The sequence below is a fragment of the Brassica napus genome, chromosome C6, assembly GCF_020379485.1.
Source record: "Brassica napus cultivar Da-Ae chromosome C6, Da-Ae, whole genome shotgun sequence".
Lineage (NCBI taxonomy): Eukaryota > Viridiplantae > Streptophyta > Magnoliopsida > Brassicales > Brassicaceae > Brassica > Brassica napus.
Genome location: NC_063449.1, coordinates 35,685,373 through 35,701,216, shown reverse-complemented (window position 1 = coordinate 35,701,216; position 15,844 = coordinate 35,685,373). Strand labels below are relative to the sequence as shown.

Here is a 15,844-nt window from a genome sequence, read left to right as displayed (position 1 = left end):
AAGACTGTATCTTATATTACGCCAAGGGATCCAATCTAAAAAAAACCCTGTAATAACATGCTCTTGGCACATGTCATTTGACTTCGAAATCAGAGTACACATTGATTCGTTGTTAAGTTTTGTCGTCTTTACCGTACGTGTCACATGTACATATGATATGTGATTAGTATAAACTGCAAAACCTAAACTGCTTACGTAATTTTTCAACAAAAAGAAAATATTATAAGAAGAGAAGGATCGGCAAAAGCAGAGACTTGTCTTACATCAGATCTCATTTTCTAACTTATCTGTACAGCGATAATAACGCCTCGTTATTATTTTATTTTGTAGATCATTATTACATGCATCTATCACGGGTGACGAGACAAGTGTAAATATTTGTCAAAACTGATGGAACGTCCAAAATAATTAAATTTGTACCTACTAAAACTCGAATCTGAGTGTGATGTATTTGTTATGTTAATATGTTATTAGGATTAGAAATAAAACTTAACATCATGCAAGCCAACCTTAATACCCATTTTGCCCTGTCTATAACCACTAATCTCAATCGAATACAGACTAAATACTCTTTTGGTCATGTCTATAACCACTGATCTCAATCTAGGAGTGTATTTAACAACATTATACTACGCGGGAGTACTAATAAATATTTTCTGATGCTAATCAGTGATCATTTTCGACAAACAATCAGTGAGCATTAAAATATAAAAGTTGTTTTTAAATGATTTGACTACGACTCATTTATACTATTAAAGCAGAATCCCTAATAGGATTCTATCCCTGGCTTTTCAAGTTATTTACCGCCAAATGCCATTTCCTTTAATTTTTTTTAAAAAAATCGTCAATGACTTAAGGCCCAAACCGAATGCATACTATAAAGGCACAAACCGTATGCATATCTGAATAATCCTTATTTTTTAAAAACATCATCAATCCCCTATAACATGAAACCATCTTCATTTTTTCTCAAACCCTATACTCTAAAATGAAAAGGCTTAAAAGATGAAAAAAACTTCCGAACAACTCACGTGTGCAAATAAAAATATGACTTATTTTTACTAATAATATTTTTCAAACCTTATACCCGAACGTATTCATACGCATTCTCATGTTTTTTACAGAAAAAGATTTTAAAAACATAACCTAATGGTTAGTTTATTCCATATTATAAAAAACATATTCAATATTTGTTAAATGTATATATATATCTATGAGAAATCAATTATTTTAAAAATTAACCAATCTCGTATCTAATAGATACGGTTTATTTTAAAATAACTGTTTTTTTTCATAATATAGAGTATCGATACCATATCTATTCTAACTATAATTTTAACAACATAATATTCCCTATAAGATTTTCCGATTAAAAAGGTGGAAGGTATGTAGCGCCTACAATCACGGTGCAAATAAATGTACAACCAAATTTAGAAAATGAAGATACACAATTGGCTACATTCGAAGTTCAAAAATATCTTTCTATAATCTAGATTGCGTGTAACTTACTCTCAGAATATATTTTAAAAATTTCTGGTCACTGCATTTAGTACTATTAACGATAAAGATCTCGCAAATATTTAGAGTAGCCTACAAGTTTTCAAATAACCTAATCTACTCTTCCAATAACCTCTTCCTATTATAAATACCCACGCCTCTTCCTAAAACACTCATACCGCAAAACCAAAAGAATGGCTTCTAAAGTGCTCAACAACACAGCAAATGATTCTAAACAACAAATCACCGCCATCAGCGACTTGAAGCCAAAGCACACTACTAAGATGGTTCATGTCAAGGTTCTACATTCCTGGTCACAAAACATCAATCACGGGGGGGAAACCATGGAATTCGTATTGGCTGATGAGAATGTAAGCAATCCAAACTTTTTCAATAGAATAGAGTTTTTTATAAAAAAATTGTGTAATTTGAGCATTGATATTAATTGATGTTAATATTTCTAATTTATTTAATTGTAACATGTACAAGGGGCATAAAATTCATGCAAGCTGCAAAAAGACTTACTTTGAGAGTAAAGGAAGACTTCTTCTGGTTGGAGTATGGCGCAACATCAGAAACTTCCAAGTCAGGCCTGCTGGAGGAGCATATCGCACAACAAACCATATCTACAAGATTTCATTCAATCAAGCAACAGTCGTTACTCGGTCCAATTTCATGAATGATGAGTTATATCTTAATTTGGTCGATTTTCAAAGCGTTTTATCTGAAACTCTTGATGAAAAATTGCTAATAGGTAAAAACGTGATCGAAAGTTTCTACAATTATATTGTGTACGTGCTACATTTAATAACTTTGAAAATGTTTTGATTAATAGATGTGCTGGGCCAAGTTTTGGATTGTGGTGCTGTCGAAACCATTCAGTGTGCTGGTGGGTACCAGCGTAAAAAACTAAATTTCACCCTTAGAGACATCAAGTAAGTTTTCTGTCATCTAATTCAATCCAAGCAATTTTTTTACCAGACTCACAACTAACCTCGCTTTTTGATACTTGCCGCGTAGTGATTCAAGAATTCCATGCTGTATGTGAGGCAAGTTAACCGATATTCTCCATTCTGCCTGCAATCAAGACGATGGATTGGTTACTTTGCTTCTAAGGTTTGCTAAAATTGGAAAGTTCAGAGGTACATATTTGAACTCCTATAGATGTCATTCAATAAATAACACCATTTATATACATTAGAATGTTATATATCTAATCTACTAAATGGTATCCACAACAGGAGAAGTACAAATCTCTAACTCCTTTGATGCTTCTCAAATGATCATCAACCCTACAATACCCGAGGCAGAACCTTTTAAAGATATGTAAGGGATGATCTATTGTTGCTTTAACAGTAGTTATTTGTCTATCATACTAACTTTAATCTTATGCTTTTTGTAAGGGATATTGGGGATGACAAAACTCTAATGCCGTATGAAAGTAATGAGGATAGTCAAGAGTACATCAACAAGCAAATAGATCAGGCAGATAAGCGAGGACAGCGTGATAAGTGGTTGCTATACCCTACTAAGAACATCCATGAAATGAAAGCATCAACTCAAGTAAGCAGTTTAAGTCTTTTATATTACATATGTTACATTGTATAGCTCGTATAAGTGGGTTTTAACCATTTGTATTTTTTTTTTGGTTTAGGTTGATAAATGTTTAGTGACTTGCACATTCTATGAAATTGATATGGATTGGTCCTGGTATTACTTTGGTTGTGATGCATGCCAAAAAAGGCTGATCAAAACCGGAACCAAGATTAAGAAAGTGAATGGAAACGAGATCACAACTCATATTTGGTTTTGTGAGGCATGCAACGAATATGTCTTGAAAGTTTCACCAAGGTATGACTTTAAATTTAAAAACACAACCACATGGTTTCAATATTATAGTGGTGTTGACCAATTAAAAATGTAACTGATGTCTGTCAAATCTACAGGTTCTGGCTTCACTTGATGGTCAAGGATGATACTGGTGTGTCAAAAATAATGATCCTAGACAAGGTAGCTAATGGGATTGTTTCTGAATCTCCACTCAAGTTGTTGAATGGAAGCTGGGATGAGGTAAATATTATAAAGCAATTATAGTGCTTATTTTATGCAATCCTACTGACGAAATAAAACTAATATACGAAATTTATTTTGACAGCTTGACGACACAAGCTTAATACCAGACGTTGTTACTGATTTGATTGGAAAAACTTTCACATTTGGAGTTTATGTTGAGAAGGATAATGTATCTTATGGTGCTGAGATATACAAAGTTGGAAAAATCTACAAAGACAGGATGAATTACTTAACTGGTGCAATCACACCAGTTCAATCTGATACGATTTTGACAATTACAAGTGTTGATGAGGTAAAACTGTGTCTTCTATGGTGATTTCAAGCATTTTAACCCGAGAGTTTCTTTCTTAACCCGCGCTTATCAATGTTTTTTTTATGCAGGGTTCTATATATTTGACTGATAGCCAAGAACTTAACTACTCTGTGTCAACACCATCCAGTAAGAGAAAAGAAGATGATGCTATTTCTCACCCTGACAGCAGTTCAACATCAAAGAAACCATGCCTAATGACTGTTAAAATTGAAAAGGCAGAAGAGTCTGCTAAGAAACGTGGCTAAGCAAGGAAGAAGACTGATGTCAATTGTTTTCATGCATTTGGGTTTTGTTTTTTTCTTTTTTTAATTGTTGGGGTTTTTTTGGTTAAACTTATGTTGGATTTGTGCTTTTCAATCAGTCTATTTATCCTAATGCATTATTAAGTGTTTATTTGACCCGCGCCAATCTACACAAAGTCATCTACTTCAAATTCATATACACTTGAATGAATAAAAAGTTTAAATTACATATCGACATGAGAAATAATAACTATAGCAATGTTCTTGAGGACTATATAATATTTAATATTAAAGGGGTCTAAAACAACCATTAAAGCTGTTATAGTTAAAGTAAACGATTGAAAAAAGATTTGAAACTAACCATTGATTGTATATTTTTTATAATGTATATTGTTTTTAATCTTTGCAACCAAAATAGCCAAAATAAATTATATCGCAATTTAAAAGTGAACATTAATGTCAATTATATAGAAATCAATGAAGTAGATGAATAAAACAGAAATCTAAATTATAGAGAATTACAATGTCAAACACAAACAAAGAGGTCCCTCTGCATCATCTTTGTTTAGTTTGTTTCTGTGTTTAAGTTCTAAATTAATTAGAAGACCTACTCATCAAAAGTGCTGGCCGTAATCTCCATTGTAGAGAATTACAATGTCAAACACACACAAAGAGGTCCCTCCAGGATCTGAAGGCTTGATACCCGCGCAACAGCGAAAAAGAAAGAGAACAGCGAACACCAGTGATGAAGAGAACACACAGCCGTGTGGTTCTAATTTCAACAACACTGAAACTTCTGTGCCTCTTAGCAATGTTTTTCCAAGGGTTCTAGCTGATATCTCCAATATTCATCCTAATTTGCCGTCTCCGAGAGTTAATATTGGAACCACCCCTACTAATGGTTTAACAGTCCTTCCACAAAACATCTTTGTTGACTTCATAGTATTTTTGTGCTTTACCTCAAATACCAAATTGAAAAATTTTCTTTATAGATTATGGGAAACATGAGAGTGGCCAAGGAAAAAGATTGAAGAGCAGTTCCTATAAGTTGATGTGTAAGAGAATACTCTCATATGTCTTTATATGCGTGTTTTAAACGTTGTTTCTAATGGTTAATAATGAAAAATATTATGTTTTTTTTCAATTAGCGCAATCAAGCAATCAAACTACTGTCAGCAACATCGTTGGAGGATCTAACTATGATTCAACAGTTCTAAAGAGAAAGAGATCAGCAACCATAGATGTCACTGACCATACACCGTATACGTTTTCCAGTAAGAAACGATGTGCCAAATCAGGGGTTCTAACTTATATTACCAATGTACTACCTACTGCCAGTACCTTGCCTTTGCAACTTGGAACACCTTCTACAAATGGTTCGTGTGTTACAAAGATAACTACTAAGGATAAATACTATAAATCCAAAATATTTTAAATCTTTTAAGCCTTTTCTGCAATTGGTTACTTCTTCTGATTTTAAACAAGTCAATTTTCAGCTAAAGGCAAGGGGAAAGTACTTGCTGGAGATAACAAGTTCAAGAGTAAAACTACAACCAAGAGTTGCAGGAAAACATTGGAAGCTCAATTCGAAGGTTGTGTAAATGATAATTCTTCAAGTGAGGATGATGAGGACCAAGCATACCAATGTTACTATCAAGGTCTACACTTTTTATTGTTTACCTTAGTTTTGTTCATTATCTATTTAAGTAAAAGTCGATTAACCATTTTTTGATCTGTTTTATGTATTAGCAGAAGAGTCTGAATTAGACAAAGAACAAGTTTATGATTGCAGTAGCGAAGAGAGTGACACAAGCGATTGTGAAACTCTAAGCTGCGACCCAGATACTGATCACAGATCACCCAATGTCTTATCAAAAACTAATACAAAGACAGCTTCTTCATGTACGCCGATGACCAAAGCAACATCTTCTCGGAAACAATATGGTACTTAGTTCAAGGGATGACCTAATTGATATTAAAAATGGCTTCTAAAGCGCAAATCAAAATATTTTTTTGTTTTCTTTATTTACAGCTAATGATTTGAATTTTTCATAAACAGGTTACATTGATGACGGTGATCCTACTTTCAAATGTGAGCATTGTGGGGCTATTATGTGGTATGGTGAAAGGATAAACAACAAAAAGAACACCTGTAAACCAAAGTTTGCTCTTTGTTGTGGTCAAGGACAAGTCCAACTTCCACTGTTGAAGGATTCACCAGCTATGTTGAAATAATTACTTTATGGCAATGATAAAAAAAGCATATACTTCAGAGAGAACATTCGCCAGTTAAATATGGTTTTCTCATTTACATCGCTTGGTGGTAAATGCGACCGGTCAGTTCCAAAAGGATGTGGCCCTCTAAAGATGTTTGTACTTCAAGGAGAGAACTATCATTTGATGGGTAGTTTGAAGCCTCCTCCAGGAGACCCTGCTAAGTTTGGACAGCTCTATATTGTCGACACAGAAAATGAAGTTACCAACCGTGCTTCTATAATTGGGTATAATGTTTCTCTTTATCTGAAATATTTCCATTTGATGTCAAAAGGTTGGTATATTACAGAATGTGTTATTGTCTTTGCAGAAAGTACAAGACAGCTTCAGAAACATCTAAGAAGGAGACAATTCGGAAACAAGTTATTGAGTCTTTATTGAAGATGCTAAACGAGGTCAATCCATATGTCCATCAATTTAGATCAGCAAAGGATAGATTTGACACGAATCCGGAAGAAACATTCCATATGCGCATAATCAGCAGTCGTGCAAAAGATGGAAGGACATATGACACCCCTACAGCTTCGGAGGTTGCTGCATTAATTCCAGGAGATTTCAATTTGGACATGGATAAAATAGATATTGTGCTGCAAGAGAAACAAACTGGTTGGCTAAAGAGGATTAGTGAGATTCACCCTTCTTACTTGGCACTTCAATATCCTCTAATATTTACTTATGGTGAAGATGGTTTCAGACTTGAGATTAAAAAGAGAGAGACAGAGGCTACTGCTAAACTAAAGAGACAGACTATTAGTATGAGGCAGTGGTATGCGTTTCGTCTACGGGAAAGGGAGAATGAGTGTCATACACTTCTGCATTCTAAGCGTTTGTTTCAGCAGTTTTTGGTTGATTCTCATACCTCCATCGAGTCTAACATGCTTTGTTATCTAAGGATGAACCAAAAAAGCCTTCGATCCGATAGCTATGACTCTATACAACAGGCCGGGAATGCAGGAAAGAAGGATATGCATGACCAAGGAGAGCGATTTTTGCTACCAGCCTCATTCACAGGAGGACCAAGATACATGAAGAACAATTAAATGGATGCAATGGCTATATGCAAATATTTTGGGTTTCCTGATCTGTTTATCACATTCACATGCAATCCTAAATGGCCTGAAAGCACCAGGTATCTACAAAAGCGGAACCTTATTGCTGATGATAGACCTGATATTATTGGAAGGATTTTCAAAATCAAACTTGATTCTCTCATGATTGATTTAACGGATAAAGAGCTGCTGGGGAAGACAGTCTCATGTGAGTAATTATGTGTTATTCTATTTTTTTTTATCCTTTTAACATGTTTGTTAAGTATAGATTTTTCACTCATATTTTTTTTCCAACAATGTACACCGTTGAGTGGCAGAAATGCGGTCTACCACATGCACATATTCTGTTGTTCATGCATTCTAATTCCAAATTTCCTACCACTGATGACATTGACAAGGTTATCGTTGCTGAGATTCCAGATAAGGACAAAGAGCCAGAGCTTTATGACATTATTAAAGATATGATGATTCATGGTCCATGTGGAGCTGCTAACATGAATTCGCCATGCATGGAAAATGGTTCATGTTCGAAGATGTATCCTAAAGCTTATGCAGATGTAACTACAGTCAATAAAGAAGGGTTTCCTGTTTATAGAAGACGAGAACAACCAGGCAGATTTGTTGAAAAAAAAGGTTTCAAATGTGACAACAGATATGTGATTCCATACAACAAGGATTTGTCTCTTCGTTTTCGCGCTCACATTAATGTGGAGTGGTGCAATCAGATTGGCTCTATAAAATACTTATTCAAGTATATTAACAAAGGGCAGGATCGTGTCACCATTGCTGTTGAGCCTCCAGAAAAAGGATCTGCCGATCAGAACATTTCAACGAATGGTAAGTTGAGGGAGAAGAAAAAAAATGAAATCAAGGACTTCTTCAACTGCAGGTATTTTTTAGCAGATGTCTAAATTTTATATTGAGCTTTCCAAGTCAGTGGCTGTTTAGTTTGTATTATCCTGATTGTCTTGCTATTATCCATTTTTCAGATATGTCTCAGCCTGCGAAGGTGCTTGGAGAACTTTTATGTTTCATATTCACTACAGATTAACACCAGTTGAGAGATTGCAGTGGCATCTTGAAGGAAAACAGATCATTATTTTCAAAGATGATGATACATATGAAAAAGTAACCAGCCGGAAGCTTATTGAAAATACTATGTTTTTGGGTTGGTTTGAATTGAACAAGGTCAGTTCGGTAGCTCGGACACTCACTCTAGCTGAAATTCCAACAAGGTTTACTTGGAATAAGAAAGACAAAAAATTTCATGATAGGAAGAAAGGATTCAGCATTGGGAGAATCAATTATGCACCACGTGAGATTGAAGACGCATTCTATTGCCGTGTGTTGCTTAACATTGTGAGAGGTCCAACATGTTATGAAGATATTAAGACGTTTCGAGGGGTGGAGTATCCTTCGTACAAGGAGACATGTTTTGCAATGGGACTGTTAGAAGATGATCAAGAATATATAGACGACCTCAAAAGAGCAAGTTTCACTGGCTCTGCAAGTTATTTGCGTCAAGCTTTTGTTATCATGCTCATGTCTAAATCTTTGTCAAAGCCAGAAGTCGTTTGGGAAGAGACTTGGGAGTTTCTTGCTGAATACATTGAGCATAAGAGAAGAAAGCTATTACATAGACCAGGTACAATTTTTGACTCGAATTTTTGTTTAAAATAAATTTGTGACAGCAAGATTTCTCGGCAATATAGTCTGAATTGTTAGTAACTGTATATTTTTTTGGAACTAGATCTTAGCTTGAGTGATGCAGAAAAAAAGCAGTATGCGCTTATAGAGATTGAGAAGCTTCTGAAGAGTAATGGAACTTCTTTGGAGAAGTGGAAATCAATGTCTAAACCAATTCCAGACATTGTTAATAATAATGTTTTGATTATGGAAGAGCTCAGTTACGACCGGGAGGAGTTAGAATCTGATCTTCAGCGTGACATTCCAAAACTAACAGATGAGCAAAAGAAGATATACGATGAGATTACTGATGCTGTTTTCACAAAAAAAGGAGGGGTGTTTTTTGTTTATGGATTTGGTGGTACATGCAAAACTTTCTTATGGAGATTACTTTCTGCTGCAGTACGTGTTAGAAGCGAAATATGTCTAAATGTTGCCTCGAGTGGGATAGCTTCTCTGTTGCTGCCGAGAGGAAGGGCTGCACATTCTCGATTTGGTATTCCTATCAATCCAGATGAATTTTCCACTTGCAAACTTACACAAGGAACTGATAAAGCAGATCTGGTGAAAGCAGCCTCCCTCATAATCTGGGATGAAGCTCCAATGACGAGCAAGCATTGTTTTGAATCATTGGATAGTAGTATGTTGGACATTGTTGGAGACAAGGATAAAAGACCTTTTGGTGGCAAAGTAGTTGTTTTCGGTGGAGATTTTAGACAAGTGTTGCCTGTCATTCATGGAGCTGGAAGGGCAGAGATCGTTATGGCTGCTCTTAATTCATCTTATCTATGGAAGCATGTGAAATTTTTGCAACTAACCAAGAATATGAGTCTGCTGTCCAATAATTTGTCGACTGAGGAGTCAAAAGACTTGCAGGAGTTTTCACAATGGATATTAGATATTGGAGATGGAAAGATTGGTGATGGAAATGATGGGGAATCTCTTATCGACATCCCAGAGGAGTTTCTGATTCTTGATGCTAAAGATCCAATAGAAGCTATAAGTTCAGCAGTCTATGGAGATGCTACTTCTTTACACCAGAATAACGAGGCAAAGTTTTTTCAGGAGAGAGCTATTCTATGTCCTACTAATGATGATGTCAACATGATTAATCAACATATGCTGGATAAGCTTCATGGTTAGTTACAATTTTTTTTTTTTACATGTAATATTTTTTTTCAGTGTTATATATTTGTTAACGATCAAGGTCTTTCATGCAAGAGAGGAAATTTTTTTCTAAGCTCTGATTCTATTGATGCTTCAGATAGGTTTTCTGTTAATGACCAAGCTCTTACTCCAGATTTTTTAAACAGAATCAAAGCATCAGGATTGCCAAATCACAGTCTGCGACTGAAAGTGGGTTGTCCAGTGATGTTGCTAAGAAATATAGATCCTGTTGGTGGATTGATGAATGGTACTAGACTCCAGATAACAGAAATGTATGACTTCATGATAAAGGCGAAGGTCATTACAGGGGAAAAGGAAAAAATTGGCCGAACTGTGCTAATTCCTAGACTCTCTATAACTCCTTCAGATAAAAAGTTGCCATTCAAAATGAGGAGGAGACAATTGCCTATTAGAGTAGCATTCACCATTACTATCAATAAAAGCCAGGGTCAAACATTGTCTGAAGTTGGAATTTATCTACCAAGACCAGTTTTTTCTCACGGACAACTATATGTTGCTGTTTCCAGAGTGACTTCAAAGAAAGGATTGAAGATATTGATTGTTGACAGTGAAGGTAAACCTCAACGTCAAACAAAAAACGTGGTCTTTAAAGAGATTTTCGATAATCTTTAGTTTTCTTTGTTTGTTTTATCTTTTAAAGTTTGGAACTACTGTTTTCGTTTAATTATTTCCATACTATTGTGCTTTGTTTAGTTACTGTTTTATATTAATAAGTTTTGCTTATATTATTATTGGAACTTTTGGAAAAGTTCGAAACATAGAGGATCCTAATATTTTTATTTTATGATGAGGCTGGAAACCCTCAATACCAAACAATGACTGTTAGAAACAAACATGTTTGAATTGTGCAAAAATTTTATATTTCAAAACATAACATGAAATGCCAGATAAGTCAGATGCCAGCTTCATCTCTAATCAAATTTTACACACTAAATTTTAAGTCTCTAATGTTGGAAACACGTCTACTGCAATCAACATTCATCTAAAAATCTTCCGGTTTATTCCCCTAACTACCAGTTTCAGTTCGAAGCCTAATTACTACAAATTTAAGCTTTTAAAATGCACTTACTTTAGTTTGTATTTCTTTGCTGTCATGTCTCTGTCCCATGTCCTTCAAATGAATAAAACTTCTGCCTCTATACCTTTGACTGCCCGACCTGCACATGAATTGTATATATTAAGTCAACTCACTAAGTATAAAACGTATACCGTTTCTCATGTATAACCCAAATAATAAAGCTATAGGCAGAGACTTATCTGTGTACTGTAAGGCTTTCCTAACTTTGTGTAATGTCCTTCTCAATCTCCTCTTCTGTACAACATACTGCACCACATGTACATCAATTGTATATTTGATTAAGTTAACTAACTAAAATCTAAAACATATACCGTAACTCAATTCTAAATCAACCAAATAAACCTATAGTCCGAGACTTATCTGGATCAGTGCTTTCCGAGCTTGGTTTGTATGAAGAGATACTTTATTTTATCAGATCGTCTTCGGACATAAACAAAAACATCAGATTCTCATCGGAATAAACAGATTTATCATCGGATCACACATGCAACATTATCTGAAAAAAAAAACATAAAACTTAAGTTCGTAACGAATGGTTTTTATGTGCGTACAATCTAATTACCAACAAAACGGTCGGATTCGTGTTATACCTTCGTAGATCGGTGATGATGGATCATGTCGCATCCGTTCTTCCTTTACAATTTCCAGAGAGAAGCAATTTTTACAAAAAGTTTTTTCCTTAAAAAAAACGAAAAGTAAGCAACATATTTAACTAAAACAGATTAGTTGAATCGGGCTTTCAAAACTTACATGCTTTTATAAGATCTTTGACTTCCTCTTCGATCCAAGTTCTTAACAAGATCTGAACAGATCTGAGATCTCCGTGCTCTGTTCCGTGGACTTGAGAAAGAGCTTTTACTCTGTGAGCTTTTATTCTGTCAATTGCATGTGGTTTCAATTGTTAAAAACCAAGAACAAAAAATAACAAAGATTTAATCATCGATTGAAACTATAGTAATGCTTACCTTTTATAACACATAGAGATGAACAAGACATGAGATTACTCCTTCTGATTATTTTGTTCTATCTTCGAATCGGAAACAACGAGGATCGTCGATTGCTTTTCTAATTTGAGAGAAGTTACGGAGAAAAGGAATATGTCGGCAGAGTTATTGTCTTTTTACTTTCACTATCTGATTTTTTAATAATACTAAAGAATCAGATTTTTTTGTCTTTTTAATTTAAACATAAAGAAAATATTTAATATATTTTTGGACCATCTTATAGTGTCTCAAGCCGAGTTATATATGCAAAAAAAGACTTAATTCATATTCCAGTGTGGACTAATAAGATTGAAAAATAATTTCAACATCCCATTTAACAAATCTGACAAAATGATATTAATTACACTTTAAAAAACCTTTACATAATTAACACTAATCATCTACTGCTACCCTTACATATAGATAATGATCACCCAAAAACAAAGAAGGAAACTACAAAACTATACAAAACAAATTATATTTTTTTAATTTTAAAAATTACATTTATAGTTTTTAATTATTACAAATTTGGAAAATTATAGATACCAAATTAGTTTTTAGTTTTGATAGTAAAATTTGTCTGATAGTATTTAAAAAAACCCACTTAATATTTGAACTCTTTCAAAACCTCTCAACTATAAATACATATACATATATATATATATATACACATATACATCTATACTATTATATTAGCATCAAGATTATATATTTTTATATTTATATATAGATACTTATCATCCTAATTATATAAAACCACTACTACAAATATAACATAAAAACACTAATTAAAAAATATACATGTTATAAATAAAATATATTTCAAAATAAGATAAAGCGCGAAAACGGGGGTCGAAATCTAGTTGATTAATTAAAACATTCAATCCGGATAGGTGGCAAAGCGATGATTAATCATAATGGATCGGTGAGTTAAATGTATAATTTTTAATGATCATGACAATTATACTGAGTTATTATTTTGCGTGATGTTGGGTTGTTGTCAGGCCACAACTTGATCATCATATGAGCGATAGTATTATCCCATCTTCATCTTTGTACTAATAATTTACGATTGGAAATCATGAAGTTTTTCTAATCAATTGTCTGTATGTGTTAGTTACTTTAACTAATCTTTCATTTATTAAAAAATGAAACTCCATTTAAAATATAAAAAATGTAGTGTGAATTTTGGGTTGTTGTCAGGCCACAACTTGATCATCATATGAGCGATAGTATCATCCCATCTTCATCTTTGTACTAATAATTTACGATTGGAAATCATGAAGTTTTTCTAATCAATTGTCTGTATGTGTTAGTTACTTTAACTAATCTTTCATTTATTAAAAACTGAAACTCCATTTAAAATATAAAAAATGTAGTGTGAATTTTATTGACGGGATGTGATAACTCGTTTGGTAAAAGTCTTGGGGGCCAATTGTCATGTTCTCGGGTTCGACGCCAGGCGGAAGAGAACTGTCCATCCTGTCATCAAATGCGGTACTGGGTGTTGGGTCTTGTCCCCAGCCCAGGTAAAGCGCTCCCGGGTGAAGTGGACCGCTGTCTAACCGGGCTCAGGGGAATGATCCACGTAAGTGGTAAACCCCTGGATTATAAAAAAAAACAAAAAAAAAAAAAAAAAATTTATTGGCTGTCGCAAACGATTTTTAAGCCACAAATCGGTATGTTCATTCAGGTTCAGAATAAGTTTATTTACTTATCAAAATGATCACTGGGTTTTAAGGAAAATTAAAATAAGGTTCAAGTAAAGGTAGATGCTAAACAGGTAGTGGCAAAACATTTAGCGATCAAATTACTCAATCCAAATTTGGATGATTCAAGCAATATAAACTTTACTAAGATTAACTATATATATATAATATTAACATGAAAGCGAAAAGTATTCTAATCATAGTAGATAATCTCAAACATTATTTATTCAAAGTTGATAAAGATCAAAATTCATTTGTAAACATACTAATTAAATTTGACATACCAGAAAGTGACTTAGACCATAAATTTCAAATATTAAATCATGAAAATTTTAAACTACATATACTATTTAAATTTGACGAAACATCAGTTTGAAACACCAAAAAGGTTTTTATAGACAAAACATCAGTTTGAAAACCAATAATGTTATATCGGAAGAGGAACACAATTTAAAATATTTAGCCCAAAACACAATCATGTATACGTTTTAAATCAAATTACTACATTTAGACCTGTTTTTTTAAAGCGCAGAATCAATTTTTATTAAAAAAATTTATTTACTGAAAATTAGAAAACTTATACATGTACTTTTATTTACAATTTTTTAAAATACAGATAATTAAATTTAAATTTACATGAATATAATTTTATGAAAATAAGATAATTCATTTATATAATCCACCCGTATTAAATTTTACTAATATTTTAAAGCTTTAAATTATAGTACAAATTTATTTTTAATTTCTTATATTGGTCAAAATTTATTTTATTATTATATAAATTAAATATATCTCAATTTTTCATATTCTAATTTAAACATATATATTAGTATGAAATTATTTATTAGTTAATATATCTTACTTTAATATTTTATTTTAATAGGTTGAAGTATGTTGTAAATTCATGAATATATGTTATTATTTATAAAATAGTTAAGACATGGATTAAGTTACTTTATACTTGTTAATTTGTGTAGTAGTTTAACTATGAATATAAATATTATAAGATTGTTATTTCTTATTCTATAAATCAAAAATGAATTAGTACTCGTTTATAATTATAGTTGATATTGATTATGTATTTTATTATTAAAATTAAATATTAAAATATATATATATATATATATATATATATATTAAATAAAAAGGCATTAAATATTATTAAAATGCAATTTTCGAAAAAGATACTTAAGAATATTCTTTAGATATCTTATTTTAAAAATATTAAAATAATAGGTCAGATATGATATACATTTAATAATAATTAAGTTAGTTGAGGAGAAAAATAGGAAGTTTAAATAAATGTTACATTCCAACCTACACTATTTGTAAATAGATTAAAATATATTCTACTTTGATAGTATTGATTTTAATAGTAACTAGATCTCGATCCGCGCAACCGCGCGAATTTTTGTTTTCATTTATTTTTATATAAATATTTTGTTTTCAATTCTAAATTGGTATATATTATAATATATATGTGCCTATCAATTTTTAAAACATAATAAGTTTACGGTATATTTTTCATTGAATAGATTGTTTTAAACTTTCACATGTATTTGTATCTTCTTCTATATATATATTTTCGGATTATTATTTTATTATTAAAATCATAACTATAAATGTAAAGATTAGTAAAATATTGTTTTATTGTCATATTCAAAGATATTGTAACATTTCAAAATTTTAGAAAGTTTTTTAAAAATTAAAATTTTCGCTTCATAGATTTATATTATCGAGTAAATAATTAAA

General features: G+C 32.4%; 1 protein-coding gene and 1 pseudogene across 1 annotated transcript; both read left to right on the top strand.

Annotated features, from left to right (window-relative positions):
* The first annotated feature begins 1,691 nt into the window (after positions 1–1,691).
* Positions 1,692–4,128, top strand: LOC111208458. The gene is made up of 8 exons (XM_048759880.1): positions 1,692–1,868; positions 1,987–2,251; positions 2,333–2,432; positions 2,901–3,060; positions 3,152–3,348; positions 3,444–3,567; positions 3,653–3,862; positions 3,952–4,128. The coding sequence occupies exons 1-8, from the start codon at positions 1,692–1,694 to the stop codon at positions 4,126–4,128; spliced, it is 1,410 nt and encodes a 469-aa protein (XP_048615837.1).
* On the top strand, positions 4,006–11,878 carry LOC125588504 (annotated as a pseudogene).
* Positions 11,879–15,844: the final 3,966 nt, after the last annotated feature.